The following is a 26181-nucleotide window of genomic DNA, read 5'->3' as shown; positions in this document are numbered from 1 at the left end:
GTGTACTTGTTTATAAACTCTAAGAAGTTGTGTGGGCAGAGGGTTGGAGGAAGGGGGGGGGAAGGGTTGGAGGAGAGGTGAGAGTATTGCAACCACTTTTTGAGGGAACTCTCTCTTTTGAGCTATTGGAGAGGAAAGTGACAACCTGTAATCACCACCTCATGTGTTTAGCAGGATCTCATTAAGGCGTGTATAAAAGGATACTTGCTCAGAATTCTGTTGGACTAAAGAACTGAACATCTGAAGTTACTGTGACCCAAATATGTGGCAGCAAAGTAGTGCTGGAAATATAAAAAGACAATAAGCCATAGAAAATACATTTTTTTTCATTGAAATTTGGAAAGTTTCCTTCCTTTTTGAGAGCTTCCTTCTTGTGAGAGTTATAAGCATGCATAATTTTTCATTTTACCTCTGGATATTTCCAAACATTCCACAGTTCCTTGTTGATCAAAGAGAGAGAGAGAGTGAAATAATGACAGAAACACACATTTTTGACAATTGGTTGCTTTAAGCAAGATGTAAATAGATAGAACTGACACCATGTAAGCACCAACAACAACCACAACTATTAATTAAATTATTAAATATATTTCATAAGTTCCTTTAACCTTTTCACTGGTTTTAGATAGTAACATCACCAAAGACTAGTATCACATTACGTATGTATGGCATTACATTACATATCTGGGCTACTGCAATATGACCAAGATAAACTTGCTTCCACTTTTGACTAACAAATTTCTGGTCTAGAAATAATGTTTTAAGTTGAGTTATATATATATAGAGCTGGTCACCAAAAACTAAAATGATGTAAGCATCCTAAACAAGAATATAAGAAAGATATTTTAAACTGGAAAGAGCAATCTAGGAATTACTTAGGTGATACCACAATTTCTAATCAACTGAGTTGAACAAAAATCCAGGGTGCGTGGAACAATTAGTCAATCAAGTAACATGCTACTAATCGCATTATCGTACAGACAGGCACACCGCATCAGCCATGGAGACTGAAAACTGCCTTTAATAAAAGCATTGTTTGGATCCGGGGGGGGGGGGGGGGGCCTAACAACTCCCTGTCTGGATCTAGGTGGAAGTACAGAATTGATAAGGAGTAAGGTCGAACATGTGAGGAGCCAAATTTGTATCTTGTATTCACCTTCAGCATAGTTCAGCAATATCTAGGATATTCTAATGAGTTGTACTTTATGCATAACCATGACTGGATCTTTCTCAACAGTTTGTCATGTCTCTCGGAGTGAACCCCTTAATGATCCTGGAAAGGTTTCCCTGTCTCCCTCCCTCTACCAACCCCCCCCCCCCCCCAAACACTCCATACTGAAGGATAGCATTGCGCAGAACAACTATCACATGTAAAGGACTAAGTACTACTAGCAGCCTCTACGGTAGCTTTCAGATTACCAATTGTGTTAGATCAACCTCTATTTTTACAACTTTACAGAACTTTACAAGATATTAAAGCTAGATGTGAATATTGATTAATCACTCCATCATGATTATAATAAAGCCAACCAAATCCAGTAAGTATAAAAAGCAAAAGAAGAAAAAAAAGCAAAAACCAGCTACATTTAGCTCCCATTATTAATGCAACAACTGAAATTTAAAGATTCAATCTCAAATTGATAATATATGCAAAGAATGTCAAATGTATTATTTTACCACAATATTAAAACAAATTAAACCACAGTTAATTGCACCTATACACCTCTGTTTGGGGTTATAGACCCTGAAACTCAAAGATTTTACTAACACTAAATTGTCTGAACGGAGAAAATCAAAACATATTTGAATGGTAACTTCATTACAACATCTCGGTACATAAGCTGGAACGTACATACAGGCATTAACAAGTTTGATAAAACACCAGATTACTTTATAAGGTTTTATTATATATCGTCATACTAAAGCAGTACATATTTTTGTGGAGATCTCATTTATAGCAAGCAAAAGCATGTTAGCCCAATTAAAAGAGTTAATTCCAGTAATGAGAAGAAAATGGTCACTAATGAAAATTTAGGAATGTAGATTTAATATAGACAGTAAACTTTCACTTAACCTCAACTTCAATGGATGGCCACTTAAAAACCTAACTTCAGCCTACTGTGATTTCCTTGATTGGGAACAGCCATTGCACAAGTCTGGCAATTTTATTTGTCAAAATACCTTCCAAACACATGAACACAATCTTGAGTATTCTTTCTGATTTAGACTTTGCCAATGGCAAAAACATTCCAATTGAAGTCTCAACAAATGTGCAGTTCCATTTAAGTCTATAGCCTAGACTTCTGCCCATATCGATAGCCATCTTGGTTATTCCCTTTATTAAAAAGCCCAGCATCAGACGGACAATTTCTTTTTTAATTGATGTAATATCTGTCATACCCGCCAAGGTGCAATGAAAGTTGACACAGCAGACGAATCAATATTTAGCTTGAAACTTTTCACTTCAAAGTGAGGTGAATTGAATCCAAACTAAAATATTCACATTAGGCTGTTATATAAAGACTCTTCTGCATGTTACCTCATACAAGTGTCTGATGATAAATGTACCAAACACTGGAAACAACAATTCCAAAAGTCCATTACCTAACACAAGATGGAACTGAGGCATCACACAGCAGCCGTTTGAACATTTAAAGCAAAGTTATATGTCGTTACATCTTGCAGGATAATATTGCGGGATATATATATATCAAAGCTGAATAGAGTACAGCTATCCATCAAGTTTTCTGCAACTTTTTCTCCTTTTCAAGTTAAACTGAACACCACCAGATAAGATAAGGAAACATGAAAGAATCAATATGCCTTTACAATTGATTTAACAGAAATTATTCAGAATTCTCTCTTTGAATGGTAATCCGATGAATTAGAATCAATCGTATAACGCAGTTATCTTGAGTCCTCATTGACAAGCGCCTAGAGGTTTTATTCACTTCATGAAACACAATATTCCTAAAAACCTGCATTTTTGTCTCCTTTTGTTTGGAACGAAGAATTGTTATACATATCTTGATCTGTTTTTTTTTAAATATTTTTTTATTGTACTTAGATATATATATAGCGGGAGGCCCAGGTTCGAATCCCGGTGGAGGCTGGAAGTTTTTGCACTGTTCTTGATTTTCCAACTCATTACGATTTTCATATATATATATCTATATATATATATATTTTTTTTCTTCTTTTTTTTGGGGGGGGGGGGTGAAAGAGAATGTATAACAATTTTGAATTCTACAATACTACAAATACGTGACAAGTCTGAAATCACAAATTTCAAAAGTAAACCTTAGAAAACAAATTGATTTCTCAATATCATTATTTCTTTAAAATGACAAAGCAAGTCTAAGTGGCAACTTTTTATTCAGTTTAAGAATACTAGAGATACTGAGTTGGTCTAAATCTCTCCAAATGGCGTGAAGAATCAAACATTTATAGACACCGTCCCGGCACAAAGTCCAACAAATGACACTTAAAAATGAGATGTTATTTTTCTTAAATCATGACCAAAAGGTCATGCAATACTAATACTTAGAAGTTACAGAGAAATTACATGTGTTTGAACATTTTTACAGTAACAAGTATATCTGTGAATTTTTCCAAGCATGTTGATAAATTTTAACAATGCTGAGAAACTTGTCTTTGTTACGTGGTTAATTTCAATGTGTCCATACTTCAATTTTGGAAAGAAAACAAAGCAAGCAAAGAAGTTAATTCAAAAGGAGAATTAAAAATGATATTACACTAAAGGTCTAAAACCATGTTGCAAACTTTTTATTTAAATGTTTACCTTATGCCATCCTCATCCTCATAAATGAAAGTTAATTAAGCAACAACAAGTATCAAGGAAGCTAGTTCTTTGTTTAATTTTTTGCTTAATTTTACCTTATAATTTACCTTGTGGTTACTTATAGTTTGCTTCTTTTTTTAAATTTATATTTTCATTTCTTTTCTATTTATATATTCGCAAGCGACAACCCTGGCAAGAGATTATTAAATAATACACTATTATAAGAACAAGCCTTCTGGATGATAAAATATTTGATGGAAAGATCATTTTAAGCCCCTAGATTTGGGCCAGAAATTATTGCTAATAAACAACTTTAATAAGTAAAATAGGCCCTTTGTCTATTTCGGCAGAGACTTTGTTAAGATTCATCAAGAAAAATTGTATTCTAGCTTTCTTCCATTATGATGGTAGGTATTTATTTAACTTTGTGATTCAAGGAAATATTAACACTCATGTAAAGTATCTTTACACTTTGGTATGTTTGCCTCTGACTACTACAAAGGCATTGCTGTAAATTCCCATAGATGAGACGAGTTGCAACTGTAACTTTGGAGTTGAGTAAAATTTCGCGTAGCATAAAGCACAAATTTCTCCCATTTTGTGAATGCAGTAAAAATTGAATGCCAAATCTTGCAGAGGTTCCTTCAAAGAGCTTTACAACATTGCAAAATTTATTTGTTCTAGCACTGCAGCAATTAGTGTTTATCTAAAGATGTTAAAGTTCAAATAACAATCTACAACATTTTCCACATATCAACACCAAATCTGGCAAAACATGGGATACATGAAGTTTATAGGAAAACAGGCAAAACTTTGACAAACTACCAACAATATACCTTAAAGAAGCAATTCACCTATAATACTTCAGCTTTATTATTAGTTTTTAGACACTTAGGAAGAATTCATTTTTATTTATTTACTTTATATACTCAGCAAAGTTACAAGTTTCTTATCTTTTGCACTTTCAAAGACTCATTTTCTGAATTGAATTTTTTATTCACTTTCTGAGATAATTCAAAACTCTGAAGCGAATCTTGGAAGCTTAAAATGATCCATCAAAATATTCTCTTGCTTTATATAGATAGAACACGCAGCATTATGCTATGAATCAGGTAATTAATTTAAAGCATTTCTAAGTACGCGAAAGGCACCTTTCCTTCTTGCGTTCCCCGAACACCCATCATCCAATCAGAATCTATCCCGGGAGGACTGTACACTTGGATTACCTGCAAACCGAGAGAGAAAGAGACACATTATACAAATAAAATAAAATAATAATTCAAACATTTATAATGAAGAAAGGAATGGTCAGTACCCTTTCCCGATGTCTCTTAAAATAGGCAAACAATCTAAACAGTACAATGAGTTTACTCTTAGCAAAGAAAGATTCTTGGTGTAAAAGATATTTTCAACTTTGAGAGAATTATTACTATGAAACTTCTACCTACAAATGATATGTAGGGCAGCTCTGGTATGATTATGTCTTGCAAACAAGATCATCAGCCATATGGGATTATCTGTACTTGATATTATATCTTTAAATTCAGTCCTGCTGAGGGTTGGCAGGGAGCTCAAGCAGGGGAAAGGGGGGGGGGCGAGGGATGAAAGAATTAGTCAATGTTCCATGAAGGAGGATATTACAATAATTTTCAGTGACAGATTAGACTTGAAAAACCTCAGTGTGATTGAGAATATTGTTTATAAAGCATGTAGATGCCAACATGAAGCAGGGTCTATAAAGCAAGGAATTAGCCTCACTTTCCTACCCTCGGTAATCTGTAACAAGATAAACTTCAAGGTCTAAGTTAAGCCACTGAATTTTCTTCTTTGAGCATTGACAATTAATGAAGGTTTGTGAAGCCATATAATTCCAAGATTTAATTGGGTGATCAGGTCTATAATAGCCACAATATGAAAATGCATTGCTCAAATAAAATTACTTATCATAAGTTGGAACTGGTCTCTATCTTCCAGTTTACAAGATAGTTGTTAACCTTAGTTACAAGCTTCCAACTGAAGTACTACCTTTGGAGTTTACAGCAGCTCCTTGTCTCTGGAACTTTTAATACCATTGTTTATTAAAACAGCTCCTGATCTAAATTATTTCACTCCTGATCTAAATTATTTCAAACAACAACTTAAACTCATCTTTCCAGCTCCTATTTTGATTGTTCAGCACCATGACCAGATACTTTTTCTGAATTTTAGTACTTAAGGCATTAATAATTATTATTATTCACTAAATAGCTCCACTGAGATACCAACTGACATGTATGTATAGCAATAATCACATATGCACAACCAAAGCGAACTTGTAATGTTCTTTTATGCCTTTACTGGCCATTGATACGTTAATGTATTAAATTAATTGATTAATTAATTAATTAAGTTAGTTAGTTAGTTCCTTCCACCACTACATTACATTATCACAGCTTCAAGTTTCTGCTTAAGTGATAAATGCCAATAACCCATTTCAAAAAGTAATATAATGCAAAATAACAGTTGACCAATCACAATGCAACAATAATGATGTAATATCTATATATAGCATGCATGAAATGTGATGACATTCAAGCAGTCCTATTAACTAATTTAAGGACCTTTGATGATGAATATTCATATGCGCAAATGTGAATATTTAGAATAACAAAGGCTTGGCGCTCTCATTGTCTTGCGTAAATAGTTGCATAATTTGGCTTTCTTCTTAGGTTTTCTAGCTCAAGTATTTAAAGGCGCTAAAGTAACTACTAAAGAATGGTTTGGGGGTAAGTGGGGGGGGGGGGGAGGAGGGCATGGAGATAGATGAGGGTGAGGAGAGGAAGGAGATAGGATAATGAATTTCCATATATATTACACTGTATAAATGAAATTTTGAATGAAAAAAAACTGCTTTCAGGGCAGCATTTTACTTCAATATGTTTTCTAGCTCAAGTATTTAAAGGGGCTATAGTATTACTACTAAAGAATGGTTTGGGGGTAAGTGGGTGGGGCGGGGGAGGGGAGATGGGGATGGAAATAGATGATGGTGAGGAGAGGAAGGAGATAGGATAATGATTTTCCATATACTACACTGCATAAAAGAAATTTTAAATGGAAAAGAAACTGTGCTTTCAGTGCCGAATTTTACTTCAATATGTTTGCAACTTTTCAGGAAATACAGAGAGTAGAAAATATCTGCAACTAAGGATATAAATAACTGCAAAGCTGACAATTTAAATCGTAATAATATTGTGGCAATGACAATTCTTTTCTTAATATTCAGTAAATCAATCAATTTAAGTATTTTCTCTCTTGAAAATATGTATACATATACAGGACATGACACCTTTTATCTGATCAATTAGCTGTAATCGAATATTTCAAAGTTCTGCTCTGCAAGAATTCAATTCATCTTTTGTGCTACATTTTGCAACATTCCTGCAGATTAACCAATGAGGGAGCAGAGGGCTTACCTCATCGGCTAAAAGCGACAATTCTGAAGGATCAGAAGCATCATAGTCATAGAGAGCTTTGGCCTTTTTGCGGTCCCCTTGTGGCTGGCTTTCCTTTGAAGGCATGCTACCAGCAGAAGGAGTGGAGGAGTTTGGCGGCAGAATCCCGCCCAATGAACCGGGAAAGCTAGTGAAGAGGAGTAGAAATAGCCGTGTGGTGCGATGATCTGTACAGCAAGCATTTACACAGACAAGAAGGACCAGCTTCACGGAGATGTGTGATTCCATACAGATACAGACCAGCAATGGCTTAATACCATCCACGAATTTATATACTGTATTTTATATGGAAAAAAAAGTGTCCTTTTTGAAATCTTTTTTTTATACTTCTTGGTTCTTGCTCAGACAAGACTGCCATCTTGCCAAGCACACAAGACTGCCACCTTGCCCGGACTAGACTGCCATCTTGCCCAGACTAGACTGCCATCTTGCCCAGACAAGACTGCCATCTTGCCTAGCAGACATGACTGCCATTGCTGATAGATAAATGCATGGAATGACATTACAACAAGACTACTGGAGACAAGACCAACCAACAACACAGAATACAAACATATCACAACCCGGTGGATACTGTAACAACAAAGACCACTAATTCTATACAACACACCACCCAACCATACGGAACTTCTATTTTATCTACTGTTTACACTATTAATACACGAATAATGTTAATTCTCTTAATATATATCCATCTTGAGTCCTAACTGTTATCAGACTTTGTCAAGCTTTATTAATCATTAAACTTTATTTGTACCACCCTGAACTTTTAAACTGCACAAAACTTGTTTTATCTTTAGCTGATAGTTTTACAGAATGATGGGGTTCCAATCCACTATCTTAACATAACCTATTAATGTCACAGACAACTGCATTTTAAAAACGACTTGTATTCAATGACTTTAAAAGCGCTGATAAATCAATCCATTAGCTAAAAGATGAACATAAATTATGCAGTGACTGGGTTATATTGACATTTAAAATGTAACATGTGTGAAGTTTGATAAAATAAATGAAAGAGCTATATTGTTACCCTGGGAGTCAGATCAATTTAATATGCATAGGATTAGCATCTGCAATAAATCCCATTGCTTTGTTCCTCTGCAGACTGATTAATGCATCACTATAGTTTGGGCATTAATTTATGACTAAACATACACAGTGGTATTGTTGTTATGTTAAACTATTCCCAGAAATCATTGATTTGTACATGTTTACATTTTGGATATCAACAGAGGCAAATCAATTATAGATTTTTTTCATCCCCCCCAAAAAAAAGTCAACATAGGAATTTCTCTTCGCCCTTCAATATTCTGCATAACACAGTAGAGAAATTATTTGGTTTGGCTTTATCTCTTTGCTAAATTCATAACTGTTAATTTCAGTAGTGTATGCATTCACATCGGACTTTATATTACACTGTTTTATGGAAAGATACTGTCAATTTCTCAAAGTTAGGTTTGCAAAATGGAAAAGCAGCAGTTATAATTGCCTTTTTGGGAAGTAAATTTTGTCTTTAATGGATTGAATTTATAGTAAGGGACTCGCTACTCAATTAGGACTCACCAGGTGGTTACTTTAACCAAATAATTCTCCGTTAGATTTAAGAGGTACTCAAAAGTTTTACACGAATTAAATTGGCATTGTCAAAGTGAGGCAAAACTCCAAACTTCAACTCTGTGTAGAGGTATTATTTCCTTCATTCTATCTCAATTTATGATGATTTTGTTGTTACACATGTATCGCTGACAACTTGAAATGCCTTCTACCACCAAGCAATGACATTTAAAAGCTCTACTGATTAAATACATCAGGGCATGCGTTGGCAGCTGTTGTCTGGCCTGAAGCATTTTATATGAATACTTACGATTGTCAAAAGGGAGAGAAATTTAATTTCCCTCGGCACTGGGAGGATCGTCGGGCCTACAGAATGTTTCAAATAATGAAGGCTGACATACAGTATATACAAACGACAAATAGCTAGAGAGAATGCATACGATTGGTCAATTCTTTAAAGGTGACCAACCACTGACAAGATGGAAAGGAACCAATCATCATAATAACAAAACAAATGATTTGCACACTTCTCAACATGTTTTTTTGCACACTTCTCCACATTTGTTTGCACACTTTCTCCACATTGTTTTTGCACACTTCTCCACATCTGTTTTTGTACACTTCTCCACAACATAATTTGTAGATTGTATATAAATTTCAAATATAGTAAACAAATTTCCATCAAACATTTTGTAAGGTTAGGTTATGACATCATCTACAGTAATCACAGCCTTAGATACAAATTAAAGGACACTTTAGTAGTCACTCTTTTACATACATTACAGTATAGAGTGTAGGACCAGAGATCACATAGATTTACAGGCATGTGCTCCCTAACACGTTAGTGTACATACATTTCAGTATAGAGTGTAGGATCATCTAAATGTCTATCAACAAACGTTTCATACTGTTACCGATTGACCTTTGACCTATGGAGCAATTCTCCTCCATGGTATAAATCTCTGAACTAGTTCATTAGGTACTAATCCATATGCTAATTTCTGGCACTGAACTCTGATATCTGTAGCTATGATATTATTATTACTGTAGCTATGATATTATCTTATCTTATTATATTATCTTACTGTAGCTATGATATTATTATTATTTTTTTTAAATGTTTCAAGACCAAACTGAACCATGACTTACTACCTGATGGTAGTCACATTCCATGTCAGAGTTTGAACCCAACCTTGTCTTAACTATCTAACTTTTTTGAACATATGACTGCGAATATGTGACAAAGGTCACGAGAGAGTCAATATTTGTTGTTTTCATTTGTTCTGATCTTCAAATTTGAGAATTATCTGATAGGTTTGTAATGATTTATAAGAAATTTCTATATTAAACAAACAACAAACACCTTTGCAACTGAACGGAACTTTCAAGCATTTTACGTGGCAGAGGTTAGGCCACTACAGTATGTGCATTGAGGAGAGTAAATTTAAGTCTAACTTTCAAAGGTTCCTAGTAAAACTAGGTAGACAGTCTAATACACTTTCTGACATGTTCAGATTGAAACAGACAGATGAGAATAAGCAAAGCGTTCGAACAAACTGCCACTTTTCAGAAAATGAATTGTTGTTTAAATGGAAGTGCACACTGGGATGAATGTTCTATTTAGACTTAATGCAAATTCCTTACTTTTTTTTTCTTTCATTGGTATCACTTTTTCATGATTGATTTCCATTTTTTTGATTGATAATAATGACTTACTTTCCCATCTGTCTCTGCAAGTCAGAGCAGAGTTGATTGCACTGGGAGTAATAGCTCTGCTGTGCCTCGATGAATTCTTTCAAACGTTCCAGGTGAGAGGACTGCGTTTAAGGAAGTGAAGAGAACAAGAAAAAACAATGAACTGGATAACTTTCCTGGGATGTGCGATTGAAGGAAATCGATTACAAATGAAGATGAGGTTTTGTATTATGTGAAAAACTCTGTATGGTAGCAAATAGTGTAATCCAGTATTACTGTATAGCATAGCATAAACGCTGCTGAAGAGAGCTCATAAAGTTGGGACAAAAGACCACACATAACTCATAAAATATTACTAGTAGAAATCTCAACCATTGCAGATCCTTTCTTTGCTATTTCAAATGATATGTTTCTAACATTCTGCATTACATCACATGTTGATAAAACTGAAAAGATTTTAACCCGGCTTAAAACTGTTCTTTGAGCCCAACAATACCTTGCATTGTCTTACACTCCACCTTTAAGGAGAAGGAATGTATCTCAGAGAAACCAAATAATTTAGTATTCACATTTTACGCAGCAGATAAAAATACTACATGTTTCCTGTGTACACATATTGCTATGCATCTTTGCACTTGTACAGCAATTTTCCCATTTTACCGTGCATTTTGTTATGCAATACCAGGTAAATAAATCACTGAACTACAGTTCCACCGACATCACAAACCAGAAGGAAGACATTCAGCAAATACACTTTGGAGGATGGAAATAAAAAAAGACTGGATTATACCGATAAATAACTCACTATTACTACAGTAAGTACCAGCAGCCTGGGCAATAAAAACCACTGAAATGTCGCAAATTTATAATACTGATTGTTACGTATTCATATATATGGGTCAATAAATGCCAAATCAACAGTAGTCTCCACGTCGACCCTCTCAGAATCGCCTGAAATTGATATGGTGTCTTGCCATTATGTCTCAAAGGATGAAATTGGGCAAAAAAAATGTTGAAAACTTTTTGGTTGCTAGGATACGGCCATGCCTAGAAACCAAATCCAGATTGCATTTTAAGAGCCCTAAATTTGTGTCAAGTTTGGAGGCATCTTTTTCATAAATGTAAAGTATTTTATGTCAAATATTGTAGATATTGTGGAAGATATGGATTGACCCATAAACATATATGAATATATGTATATGCTACGGGGATTGGTCAGAAGGATAAAAAGTTGTGATCCGACGACCCAAACTGCATCTTTCAGATTATAAATATAAGAGTAGTTACATGTGCTGTGGTGATGCCCTCCAATAACAGCTTAGTAATCTCGTACTGACGGTCGAAGTCTGTCTGCGCCACACGTAGTTCTGCCTCGGCCTGAAAAAAATAATAACAAAAATAGGAACATTTCAAAAGTCGATTGTCTGGTAAAAATATATAATGAACAAATACTAGAGCTGCTAGATGGAAAACTTATTTCCCTCACATTTATTATCTTGCTCTGTACTAAAATTTTACTACTGTAGAATATAGTTGGGGAGTGAAGAATATTAAAATTACTCTCAATATCTTTACCCATAAAAAGAAAGCAACGAAAAGCAGAAAACCTCATGACTAAAGAACTATTTTACAAATAAAAACAATGGTCTAAAATCAGTTTTCTAAGCAATATAGACTTTGAAGCAGCAGACAGCTAACTGTGTGATTCAACTAAATTCAAGGAAAAGCAGACTATGAAGCAAGCATACGCAGTGACGCCAATCAAACAAGAACATTTTATGTTTACATACTGTACATATATGTTTGGTTGGTTGGCCTCTATCTTGTTCGGTGGACAGAGTGAAGTATAGGTGAGAATTAGTTGAGACAACTCATCAGATCATCAGAGTTGTCTGATGATCGCTCAATGCCTGAAACTCTGAGTAACAACTACTGTACTAGTGTTCCACTAGTCTCAACTAACTCTCACCTTTACATGTGTAAATTATTGTAGGCTAGTATTCCAACAATAAAATTTGGAATCTTTTGTGAAAAATTAAAGGAACTTCAGATGAGACAATAAGTACAGTAAAAGTATGTTTAAACCACAATGTTAATGATTGTTAAGGTCATCGAATATACACCTTTGGGTTTATTTACATTTAATCCCAATTTATGTCACAAACTAAAAGAAAAAGATGAATTTTGCTTCTCACTGTTCTCACATTAGACCTGAGAAACTTATGTAACAAATGCAACGGTACAGTATATACAGTATAACAGTATTAATAGCAGAATATCTGTTACGATGTTATTGTACAGTACATCACACAGGACATGCGAATTGCTAAGAAGTGTTCTATAAGTTTGAAAAAAATTACCCTAACCTGTTCTCTTCTAACCACTCTCACTCCCCCCACCCCCCCCCCCCCCCCCACATCCCTTCCTTCCATTTCTGAACATAAATGCCTTACATGTATGATTACATGTAAATTTCATTGTCCATTTTGAAATTACTCCATCTTGCCTGTGCAGTGCAGTCAGACTTTTTAACTACTTGTCATGTATTCATTTAATCATATGTACTGACATACTGTACATGTGTTTCCAGCTTAATTTCAAACTCTACAGCCATTGGGTTTTAAAAACAAAGCAACTATATATGGTATCTTTAACAAGAAAGGCATATTGGACATTGACAAATTATAGTTACAGTAGCTATTGTACTGACCCACTCAGGGAACTATAACCATATTATGAATTGCCACTTTTACTAAGCTTTCTCAGTAAGGCTGTATTTCTTCACCTCATTAATGAAATTAGTATGTAATACATGCCTACGGATGAAACAAAGAAAAGGGACTACATTTCCTATAATTGTAGCCTACTGTATCTAATGTACATCTCTCCAAACACTATACTCAAACATAAGTGCCCGTGCATGAAAATGAAATGGTTATTAAATTTTAGTTAGTACCAATGTTGCATTTCTGAATATTGCACATTTCTATATTTGTGTATGTGAGAATGAAGGTGTGTGCTGTGTACAGTTTGCAGCTACTCAATTGAATGAACAAAGAGTGCTTATGCTTCCCTATAGCTGCATATATGCCACTAACCATAACTCTTGAAGCCAAATGAGAATCGCATTATCCCTATACACACTGTAAGACTTCAATTAAAAATGATGGCCTTTCTGACAGTTAATAATGATTTCACAGACAATTTTACGCATCGTAAATCAAGCACTATTGAAAATCAAGTACCTACATAAATGCCAACACTAACTCTGTACACATTGTAAAGGTGAAGTGTCAAAGGTTGTTATAGTCTGTGATAGCTTCTAGGACCATATTAACATTACAAGGCAGAAGTGAAACAGAAAATGATCCTAACTATAGTATGCCAGATAAGGACGGCCTAATCACAATCCTGTTAGTTTCCCAATGTTGACTTTCAATTTTAACAAGAACAGAAACTATAGTCAAAGATAACATATATCATTTATGAAAGGAGACCTACTGCACTGCATTGCTATGACATTTAGTCATTCACGCCAGGTGTAATTAAAATGAAAATACCTTGAATGGATAGCTACTATACGTATGTCCTAGTGCAAGTTCTAACATGCTGGCAAATTGACAAGTTTATCAACCTCCCCTGACTTCTTTATTCAAAGTGTACCCTGTTGTGACATTGTTGGTAGAGTGACCTTCAGCAAGAATGGGCTTGAGAGATTTGACCAACCTCCTGACATTCCTCTCTCCCACCCTCATTTATCCTCCTCTATCCGTACATACTGTACGCACCTTCTAACCCTCCCCTACCTACCTTCATCGCCTACCCCCTCCCTCCTTTACCTTCCACTACATACAGTATATGCACCTGCAAACCCTCCCCCCACCCCCTCCCTCCCAACCTCACTATCCCTCCTTTACATATGCACCTAAAGTCCCAAAATAATATTGCTTTAAAAACAAATGACACAGTCGGGCAATAGTACAATATTCTATAATGAGGCACTGAATGCACGTAACAAGCTTATTTTCATCAACATTTGTCAGCTGTTACAACTACTGTAACTATGAACAAATACTGTAATTATAACTAAATTTACATAACTCTCTAAAAGATCAATTATTTTATTGAAAATTCACATTCCAAATTGTGCATTAAATACATACAGTAGAATACAAGAAAAGCAGAGATTTAACAAGTGACTGACAAACATGTAGGGAACAGCAAGCATACAATACATGACACCAGGAATTAGTTTCATCTCAGATGACATATATTCATGTCTGAATAGTGAATACTGACTGTATGTACAGTACACTCACTCACCACTTTTGATACGTTCAAATAGCACCAAATATCACAGGTCTGTGTCTACGATACAGTACTCTATGTACACTCAGTCAACACTCGTTTTGTCATACTGTAACAGCCAAGAAACTGTTCCATATTAACAGCAGACATGACAGGGAGCACCTACTGTACATTTCAGATTACTTTGTTAATCATTATACATACAGTATTGTACAACAAACTCCCTAAAACAGTTAACAAAATATATTTCTGTAGATCCTAGACACAGTTTATAGCCAAATATCAGAATCAAGTTTACCTTATTGGTCCATACTCTATTGTTCAAAGTGTTAGCTGGTTTGAAGTTGGAATCAGTTTAAAGATCAGACACTCTACCATCTTAGGGTTGTAACATGTCATTACAATTTTAGGCTGAGTCAAGTCAAAACCAGTAATTTTGTGGACCGACTATTTAAGTTGCTGATTCCTGTCACTTTGCACACATGTATGCATATTATTATTATTATTGTTGTTATTATTTTTATCATTATTATTATTATTATTATTATTGTTGTTATTATTGTTATTATTATTATTGTTGTTATTATTATGATTATTGTTATTATTATTATGGGGAAAGACAAGACGAACCTATTCAAGTCACAAATCTAGTGATTAAACTGTCATATATGCTACCACAGAGCTCATAATACTGTGCAAGTAATGTCTATATAGGTACAAGCATTTGTTCACACATGTATGAACGTTTTTGAAATCTCTCGAGCATATTTCTAATGTAATTGAATGCAGTATATTCAGTAATATCACTCTCAGTGTTGTTTCATCATACCCAGTTTGGAACTGCTATATGTATGCAAGGATATATTAATATGAAGCTTTGACCTACAGTACCAGCAACTTTACGAAAATCGTCAAATTTATTGATGCGAACACTATAGGAGGCTGTGCCATTCTCACTGTAGGTTAATGCCTGTTCCACACGTAAGCCATGCATAGGCAAAACTACATAGTCTTGCCTATATGCATCGCCTGTTTCATGGCTATAAAAACCCAGATCACATTGTTAAGATACAGCATGTGACACACCCAGCATAACCATACTGGCTTCCATTAACAGCATGTGAAGTGCCGCACAAACAGTATTGGTTACTGTGCCTTTCTGTCAACAGTACTGGGTTCCTGCATATGTTATCTTTATCATAATTTCAGTTGTATATATATGGAAACTGCTAGTCTGCTAAATGGGAAGTTGTTTAAACATTACTGACATAATTTGTGCATATCAAAAATTAGTAATTAAGAACTTCCTTCCCTTGGTAAGGCTAAAAATAAGAACATGACATCATGGCCTTGTTTTTGGTCAAGACATTTCTTTTCACCTTAAAAAATGGGACAGTTTCACTTTTTTCTAGATACATGTATGATATCTCTACATGTATGTTATGCTAAGATTATTGAGAAACAATGAATGTTCTTGTGTAACCATTTGCAGTACTATAGATCTACTAAATGGACCACAACAGGTAAGATTTACAAAACGTCAGGCCAGCTTACTTTTACATAAGATTTAAAATTATAAGAAACATACTTTCCAACTTCCCCTTCCTCCCTCCCCTCCTCCCCATCCCTCTCACCTTGATACCTTGTTCCATTACAGAGACTTAAATTTAAAGAACTGAACACTGTGCAGGGATATGTCATGTCATACATGTAGAATGTACACAAAACACCAAATTGTTGTGGTTTTCAAAGTTTGGTTGTGTACATTTATTTGTTATTAACTCATTTAGGACTCCTCCCAAACTGCAACCACTGTTGACTTATAATGAAGTCACATGATATACTGTGCCTTTTACCAAACATAAAATAGCATTTTATCAAACAGTTGAATTATTTTTCAAAAAACATCATTTCAATTTTCAAGAAAAAAAAAGCATGTTGAACATGAATAACATGACAGGTGGTTGTGATACATACACAGATGTATCTGTAGGAACTGTTTGGGCTTGCTATGGATATAGATGAGGAAATAAATTCTTTTTATTGATGGAAATGCAGAATTTTTGCTGTGTTTTTTTGTAAGTTTTTTTTGTAATTTTTTTTTTGGGGGGGGGGGGCGGGGAAATGTATGTCTTACTGTGATAATAAGGTGATACCTAACTCCCAATCATGCATATTCATCTCAGCATTATAGTTAACGTTCAAAAGCACAAATAGTTAATTATGTTGATATCTAAAATTCTGCAACTGAAACAACGTAACAAATGAGGTGCTGCTAATAATGGGAAGGAGCTTAAAAGATAGGCAACTCATAAATGAAAAAAAAAAGCTATTATTAAAATAAAAGAAGTCAGAGGGATCATTGTTAAGTTCCTTCTAGACAAAGAGGGATGGGAGGGGGGGGGGAACAGGAAGGGAAAGGGACACAAGACATTCAGCCTATAGAAGAAAGCAATTGCCAGAAGAAACCACAATTATCACAATCATCTGTTGTTATTAATCTCAGGCTAAAAAAAATACGTCCCATGTTCTCTTTGCAAACACTAATACACAAAGACACAATTTGGAAATCTTACTCCCAAAAATAACCAAACTTACCTCAACATGATACCATTACTCTCTGGGACCTGACCTGTCTGAGCCTAGAGGCTCAGAGCATGCAAACAGTATCCAGAGTCAATGAATGTATCCTAGCCCTAAAGTTAGTTAGCTTAACGACGAATGTGTCAATTTTGGGGTATGAAATCAATAACATTGTAACTATGGTATTTCTGTGCCATACATGATGTACATCTATAGACACATCATGTCAAAAGTTAACACCCTTAATAAAAGTGACAGAACTTTTCCCAAATTAGCTCAAGTTTGGGTTATGTATTCACATGCAACTTAACATGTTAGTAAATGAAATTAGTACCAATTAACACATGTATAACAAACACTTGAAGATTATCTGTCTTGTGCAGTTTATAGCCAAAAAACGATCATATCAAGTTCACATGCACTTTGGGTCACAAAAAGAAACAGAAGGGATAAAAAAATGCGACATGTGACATGAACCACCGAAGCCACTAAAATCTACTAAATGGTGACCAAAACAAAACCAGTGAAATCTGCTAGAGACTTACACTTCTGATAACTTCCTCTATGTTCACCTGGTGAGATGTTAGTATCCAAAGAAAAGCAAATTGAGAAGAAGATTTGAAACTGTGCAGTTAGAGAAAAGGTGACTGCCTCTAAATGAGGGAATTCTACAAAACCATGCATAGGGGTCATTCCAGCAATAATAATATTAATTTTTTAATAAGGGGGTCGGTCTAACGTTATCCTATGGTGTCCCAATGACAACCAGTAAAAGCATGGGCAGGATATTTCTTGTAAATACAGTATATAGTATTCTATAAAAACTCAAAAACTTGACTACTGTATTTTCGGATTTACAAAGGATGATGCTTCCCTGCCTTCATTCAATTTCATGTTCAAAACCATGTCAACTTTTGTCAGGAAACTTATCGAGCGACTAATTAATGGTAAGGTTGATCTATGTTATAATTCTTCAATTCAAATCCCTGTTTAATTCCGAAACAAATTTAAAAGCCAATGAGATCCTTAGCAAATAGGAATCACAGTAGAATTGAAGATGTAAGCCCAGAATGGTAGATTTGATTGGAAGTGACAGATGACATTGACCCTGCATGGGGTCAGTTTGGGTGCAGTACGTGCTAAATGTTGTAAGCTACAGTAGGTAGATTAGAGTGCATATGTTGGATGGAGACAGGTAAGAGAGGTGTGAAGTAACTAAAAAGAGTAAGGCAAAGTAGATACAAAATAAACAGTATTTAGCTAAACTTAACAAACTTGTTCATTTCTTCAAAGACCATGTGCAGTCAAATCCCTGTATGGTTTTTGTTTTTGTCAACCAGACACAAGAATGTCAGAACGTTTGACCCATATAAATGGAATGACCCACAAATGAAACTATGGGATGCTGGCTGAGGGGGGAGGGGGATAATTGCAAGCTAATTTTAACCAGAAAGATTTTTCAAGAAAGCTTGGATTAATGCTGCACACTGTAAGCATTGAAACTGTTAATTTTCTTTTAAGCACTTTTAAGATATGAAATTTGACATCCCCTAATATATAGAATGCACACTATATAACAACATCTACATGGCGAACTACAAACAAAGATAATTTATTTCAGTTTATTTCCAAACTTTTCTTTATCTACGAAAGGACATGCTGAAAATGGGTTGGTGAACTTGATGACCACAATGTCAAAGAGGAATCACCACTGTTCTATCCGGTTCTAATGAGAGTGTGACCGTGCAACCTTAGTCTCAATTGCTACCATATACTGTAAATAACTACAGCAGGCGATGTTCACACATAATACAACCAAGCAACACCCACAATGTAGTTTACAACCTTCACCTGATGAAAACTTCCCACGTCATTTACTTGGAAAATTAGAGCAAATAGATATTCCATTGCGCAGAAGTATTTGCACCCGCAGAAATAATCTCAAACTACTGTATGCGACAGCATGGTGAATATTCAACAAGGATCCAATTATAATAATAATAAGCATACAATACAATCTACAATATGTAGCTAATATCCCAAGAACAATAATAACATAAAAGTATTTAAGTAGCAGTTTAAAATGGCAAAATGGAAAGAAGGAGAATGAAGTAAAATATCTAACTTTATTTGTTCATGATGTATTAACTTTTTTCCCCTGAATATTGAATGATGTGGGGGGGGGGATGGAAAAGTTTATTTTCACAATTACAACTGTTTCCCTTAAATTTCAAGCCATTGCCAAAGATACACAAAAACCCTTGTAACTTCAATTTTTAACTATTATGCTACTTAAACAATCTGCAGGACATTATTTTCTTGCTGAAAGAGGGGTTACTTTCGGGACATTTCTGATGCTCCGTAGAATGATGTATCCCCCAAAAAAATTAATTTGAAGTTAAATAGAACCTATTTTAAAATTGAAGAAATTTTGAGTTTAACATTACTGTGACATAGATTTAGGTACTTTGAGATACTTACATTTCTCTGGGCTTCCATAGCTTTAGCACGTCTGAGTTTTCCTTTGCTAGCGTCCAAATCAAGCCGCTTAACTTCAAGACTCTTGCGTTCTTTCTGAAATTTGAGAGACAAAGCATTACAGTGAGCTCTATCATTTTCAAAACATGTGATGTGTATTAACATAATATGGGATAAGTTTAGAAAAGGCCAGGTTAAGGGCAATATGTATGGTACAGTACATGCTATGTCATATTCCATGTTACATCATTATTATTTACCAGTGTAAATGCATCCATCAGATCAATTACAGATAGGTTACCTTATGGCGTTATTACCCCGCATGAGTAGAAGGGGAAGCTTAAAATACATTTATCTAAATGGGTATATGTAGATGATGAGAGTCCTAACATGAATAAAACATAGGAGTGTTCATGGGAGTGTTCATGTGAGTGTTCATGTGAGTGTTCATGTGAGTGTTCATGTGAGTGTTCATGTGAGTGTTCATGTGAGTGTTCATGGGAGTGTTCGTGCCACCTGCTGATAAAAATGGATACAGATGGCAAGGAATACTATTGCAGCAACTTCCACTAACGGATAGTTACAGGAGAAGCTTTGGTTCAGCTTTGTTGACCTGATGTGCAGCAGCACATTGTGTAATGTATGTTGTTATGTCAGGTTGACCTGATGTGCAGCACATTGTGTATGTTGTTATGTCAGTTTGACCTGATGCACAGCACATTGTGTACGCTTTCAAGTTGATCTGATGTGAAGCACATTGTGTAATGTATTTGTTGTGTCAGGTTGACCTGATGTGCAGCACATTGTGTTGTTATGTCAGGTTGACCTGATGCGCAGCAAATTTTTTTTTTTGTCCTTCTGTAAGTTTCTTATCCAGAGGGTAAAGAACATATAGCATTTTGTGTGTGTTCACCTAAACAAAGTGAACGAGGAGAGCTTAATTTGTAAGATAACCAAATCATCGTTAGGAAAGTTCCATACATAAGCACCTCATCAATTCAAATAAACACTTTGCCTCGAATACAAAGTTTTCCATTACTACAGACTGTTGTCTTTATGCTATATCTACTCGTGTCAAGTTAATCATACCAATGGCCACAAGGCTTTGATTTCAGATTAGTACATTACCTGAATGGTTTTCATATCTTCTTCTAAAAACTTCCTCAGTGGAACCACAATGTTGGTGTAGCTGGTTTGAACAAACTCATGTTCAAATTGGGCCATTTTTCTCTGCGTGTCGCCACATTTGATCAAGGCAGCCCCTGATGATGGAACCAAGAAAGAAACAAAGTAGAGACGAATAAAGAATGACAAGACCTTATGTCGATGATATCGTACAGTGGGTACAACTGTAGCCTGAGATTTACGGCATACTGTAACACTGTTGATTGTGCACAGGTTAGTGAGTACAGTAACGAAATGCACATTATAATCAGCTTGGTAGGTTGTACCTTTTACAATATGTGCAGTGGAAACAAAACAAATTCTGTTTTCTTGTGGTGACATATTGTTCCACATTTCACAATTATGAATAAGAAAATTGCTATGGTACAGTATATACAGCACAGGTATACCCATTAAAGTGAGGTAGCACATTATTATGAGACAAGGAAGTGTTGGCTAAGTTTGAGGAGATTGTAGATAATCTAAGACAAAAGAAAACAAACGTATGCATTGAGCAATGACTTAGTGACATTGTCTATATAGCGATATTGAAATTTTTGAAATTTGCCAAAAAGTATGGAAAAATGGTTTTCTGTGTACAAACATTGCTATCATAGAGATTCACTTTGGTAAAGCAATTTATCAATTTCCATTGAATTTTGCTACTTTTATGGTCACATAAAATCATTCCCTTGGCATTTTAAATTATGTTATACAGTTTGAATTTGATCTGTTGATGTGTTGTAACACAACTGCACCAGAGAGGGACAACTTTAACTGAACATTTCAAATATATTGAAGTTGCTACAATACACTAATTAATTCCATTGACTTCATTTGAATTACTTTTACTGTACAATGACCTTTCCGCTGATTTGCATTTATTTTTAAGTAGGTTTGATCATGGACCATTGCCAATAGCACACTGCATCATGAATGACAGAAATCAAGTGACCTAATAGATTGCAAAGACATGAGTTGTACAGAATGTAGTACTCAACACCTGTACATTAGTATGTTCATCACATACTGTAAGTGAACAATGTTGTGAACACTTGCCTTAACATTCAGGCTGTATTCACACACTGGTGACTCAACTTCACTCCACTGACATTATGACAGTTCCTCTTTCAGTTTTGGACTTTGTGCTAAGTATTAAGGTTGTATATTTCCAATTTTCCATATACCTCTAATAAACACTGCATCACTACCTTACAAACATATATATTTTAAAGAGCAAACACAAATTTTGGCTAGAGCAAATAACCTTAAGTATACAAATTTATGATGTCCTGCACATTCTAAATACTCAATAAAAATCTCAAATCCAAGATTTGTTCAATAGTAAAGTATTATTAGCTCTCTAAGATTGCCGCTCGTAACATATTAAGCAAAGTCCCATTACTTATCATAAAAAAAAAAATTGGGCACCTCACATTGAGTTTTGTTTCCCAAGGATTAATATTAATCCTGGTAATATATCTCCATTATTCTTTGAAAACATTGCAAGAAATAAACAGCAAAACTGCACCAGTGATGCCCTTGGAAAGCTTTGCACCATTGTGCCCTTTAACAGGATTTCCTGGTAACAAACATTGTGAGACTATTTTTGAAAACTATTCCACACTGATACAAACTTGAAACCCCCATCTCAATATATTTCCCTAAGTACTGTAACTCGAGATATAGCTGATCAAATGTAATGTTGACTGGTTAAACCTTCAACTATTCAAGGAAGTTGGATCAGTGATGTCATGTGGGCAAATGCTCTTCAATAGCTTTACTAAAATAAAAGCCAATTATATTAAATCTTCTGATTTATCCTTGAAACCTGATACATTTGAAATGCTCGCTGAGTTGTCAAAGTTCTCTAGACTTAGCAGTTTCATCAAAATGTAGCTTTTTTCCCTCTGTGGATATTTCATTGAAAAATTCTAGAGAACAACAAAGATATTTTCAGCTGAATTGCCCTGATGAATATCATCCATTCTGCTGTTGCCAGATCTATGCAAAATATCACAAAATTTGAAAAATTCACATCTTTGCAATTTACAAAATGCTGGGATGTCATTTTCACCTAAAGATTCAAAGAAGCAAATATATAACTGCAGAAAATCCTTTTAAGTTTACTCACATGTGCCCATAATACAAGTAATACATATGACACATATCCTGCAACCCTTTTCAAGTTGATGTGAAGCCCGTATGTAGTTGGTGGTTTTATATGGCTGGCAGACAATTCTCACTTTGTATTCAAAGAGGATATCCTGTTCGTCATTCACATTAGCACTTACCATATTGTGTGCCGGGTCCGAGCTCATTACCACCCTCAAGTAAAGCCTGTGCAAGGAAGTCAAGATTGTTTTCTCGGCTTCTTGGTTGCCTGTCTAACTTGACATTTACATAATCTTCCAAACGGACATCTGAAATTGAATTTGATGTTGTTTTAGATTTGATAATAGCTTACAAAATGAAAGTAATTAGTAAATATATATGCAAAGTTAAATTAAACCTAACCACATTAATTACCATTGTGTTGGAAAGCATACTATTGGTTATATATTTTCATGACTGAGTATAAAACATTTAGTTTACGATGAAACATATGAGTAGAATTACAATATTACACAAAGTTCAGCGTAACCTTTATACAGTAAATGGATGTGACCATGCGTAAGGTGTACTATATATGAAGGAACTCTTCTCAATAAAAACAGATGTCTCAATCCAACATTTGTGTACTGCTACAATTTTACAGAAGTGTACAGTATAGTATGGATGAAAATACAAAACATAAAACTGGTTCAATGTCAATATTTTCAGTTCAAGATTTGCTTATTAAAAACAAAATATTCCAATTTTTTAAAATTCTTTTTCCAAGAACAATACATTAAGAAATGTCTTTGTCTTTTTCCTTTCTGTTACAGAATATTTACAAGTTGAACAACAAATGGTACGGTACAAAATTTAAACATACTTGGATTTGGTTGAAGAATTGCTTCAATTCTGGTCACAATCTTCTCGCTCCAAATTCTAGTCCGGTCTGCTCGTTGAAGAAGATTTTCAAAGTGAGCATCTAGTTCAGTCTTTTCAGCATTTCCAATCTTCTCTTCAGTATACTAGAGTAACAAAGAAAGGTTACAAGTGTTAAGAATTGCCTAATATTACAATAAAACATGAAGTTCAAATCCATCCATTATGCTACAAATACAACTACTGATATCACTCTCGTTCAGTGATCGAGGGAATGAAAACTTCAAACAAAACCATTGGTGTTCCATCGCAACAGTCCCATCAAAATATTACTCAGACAAATGCTCCTGATAATCGCTTTACTCAATATCTGCGAATAGGCCATCATTTTGTCATGATTACAGTGTGATTATTTAATAGGCCTTGTAATGTTACACAAATGATTATTACAGTACTGTTTTGGGCTTGGTTACCGTAGTTTATAATGGTATGCATCAATGTGGACAATACCGAGACACTACTAATTCATAATGTTTGTTTGCTGTATAGTAAAGGCTTCATAATTGACGCACTTCGTAATTGACGCACCTTCAAATATCACTAGCAAAGATACATGTAGCTGGCAACCTAAACTTTCTGCAGCGAAGCAGAGTTACATATTTCATGAGTTCGAATCCATTTCAGGTATGTGCTGATCAAATTAGATTTTATTGAAGCTTTTAACACCCTCCCCCCAGTTCTGCACATATTTTTGGCATTTGGAAAACTTACTCCCTAAAAATAACCAAAATTACCTCAATATGATAACACTACTCTCTGGGACCTGACCTGTCTGAGCTTAGAGGCTCAGAGCATGCAAACAGTATTCAGAGTCAATAGATGTATCCTTACCCTAAAGTTTCAGTAAGCTTAACGAAGAATGTGTCAATTTCAGGGTATGGAATAACTTGACACGGCAGACATTTTGTGGTCAAATTCTGCTCATTTGTACGTTGTGTAGGCACAGAACAATAAATATTTTGAGATCACTACATTTCTGAGGAACTACACATATTGAAAACGTATACAGCTGAGTGATTTGGATTTTTCCTTGATAGACATTGTTGATCAAATCTTTTAAGTGCGTCAATTATGAGCTCACCATGCTATAACATGACTCATGAAGCTTGACCATGATAAATCACTAAATTGCGTTACAATCATACACAACAACACACACACATACAGTAGGCATTAGGCCAGTGGGTAATTATGCACTCGCCCACAAGGTAAGAATAATTCTTGCTGATAGGTGGAAATATATACAACAATATCCTTTTTATATAAATAGTTCACCTGTTTTGCTCGATTAAAAAATGTTCCAGCTTGACCAGCAAACTTCTTGAATTCGTCCATGGCGGATATTATCTATTCCTCTCAGCTAATTTTAACTCGGTAGTCTCATACGTGGAGTTTTGTATATCAACATCACATGCAAAAATCTTCGTATTAATCTAAGAATAACTGACCAGAAGGGCGATGGTTTTATGCTAGTTACACATTGCTAGACCATAATACCTGAGTTAAATTGAGGTTGGGACAGGGGCGTAGGTTCTATTTGTGTGTGACTATCACGTCATACCTTGTTATAAACTTCCGTCGTCACTTATGATCCTAGGATAATGAATCACCCAGTTAATACAGTTAATAAACGTACCTGCTTTGTCCGTGACCATAATGTTTCGGCGTCAGAAGCGAGACCTTTCAACTTGTCCATACCTGTTGAATTTTGGTGTATTGTGTTTGTGTATAACGTAATACGTTGCTGAATTCGGATGGTTCTGTAACTCTACAGTTGACCGCCTATACAGAAAGAGTTTCGTAGCCTTTGATGCACACTGTAACAGTCTGATATATCCAGTCCAATGTTAAACCCGATAACAATTTCACTATTATCAAATAAACCTGGGTTTTTACAGAAATTGTATTCAATCAATACTGATGGCACCCTGGAATATGGTTGATATGGAAATGAGACTGTAAATAGTGGTTATGTGCAAAGACTGAGATTTATATCAGATGCCGCCACATTTGAAGGACTCTGGTTCGATGTGTGCAGGCTTCGTCATAGCCTGAATGCTTAACGACTAC

General features: G+C 35.0%; 1 protein-coding gene across 6 annotated transcripts; it reads right to left on the bottom strand.

The window, feature by feature from the left end:
* Nucleotides 1–488: 488 nt before the first annotated feature.
* Nucleotides 489–26181, bottom strand: LOC139963778 (endophilin-B1-like). Of its 6 annotated transcripts, none has more exons than XM_071964899.1 (10): nt 25748–26181; nt 24056–24197; nt 23373–23501; nt 21043–21176; nt 19918–20010; nt 17982–18008; nt 11833–11922; nt 10567–10667; nt 7255–7420; nt 489–5028 (listed from the first exon to the last, which is right to left on the bottom strand). In XM_071964899.1, exons 1-10 carry the CDS (start codon nt 25805–25807, stop codon nt 4924–4926), a joined length of 1047 nt encoding a protein of 348 aa, XP_071821000.1. In that variant the 5' UTR covers nt 25808–26181; the 3' UTR covers nt 489–4923. The 6 variants fall into 6 exon arrangements, with proteins under 6 accessions (XP_071821000.1, XP_071821003.1, XP_071820999.1 ...); XM_071964902.1 differs by lacking the exons at nt 7255–7420; nt 25748–26181 and adding exons at nt 9161–9216; nt 25387–25545; XM_071964898.1 differs by lacking the exon at nt 25748–26181 and adding an exon at nt 25387–25545.

Source organism: Apostichopus japonicus, chromosome 22 (assembly GCF_037975245.1).
Source record: "Apostichopus japonicus isolate 1M-3 chromosome 22, ASM3797524v1, whole genome shotgun sequence".
Classification (NCBI taxonomy): Eukaryota; Metazoa; Echinodermata; class Holothuroidea; order Aspidochirotida; family Stichopodidae; genus Apostichopus; species Apostichopus japonicus.
Note: the sequence above shows the minus strand (reverse complement) of the source record. Positions and strands in the feature narration are given on the sequence as shown.

What these genes read in the sequence shown, in the direction of transcription:
- LOC139963778 (XM_071964899.1), bottom strand. Translation starts at nt 25,807, where the DNA reads ATGGACAAGTTGAAAGGTCTCGCTTCTGACGCCGAAACATTATGGTCA. An exon ending in AGGGCATCACCACAGCACAT is followed by an intron (nt 10,668 to 11,832) that starts GTAACTACTCTT and finishes CCTTAAACGCAG; the next exon opens with TCCTCTCACCTGGAACGTTT. An exon ending in TGTCGCTTTTAGCCGATGAG is followed by an intron (nt 5,029 to 7,254) that starts GTAAGCCCTCTG and finishes CTCGGTTTGCAG; the next exon opens with GTAATCCAAGTGTACAGTCC.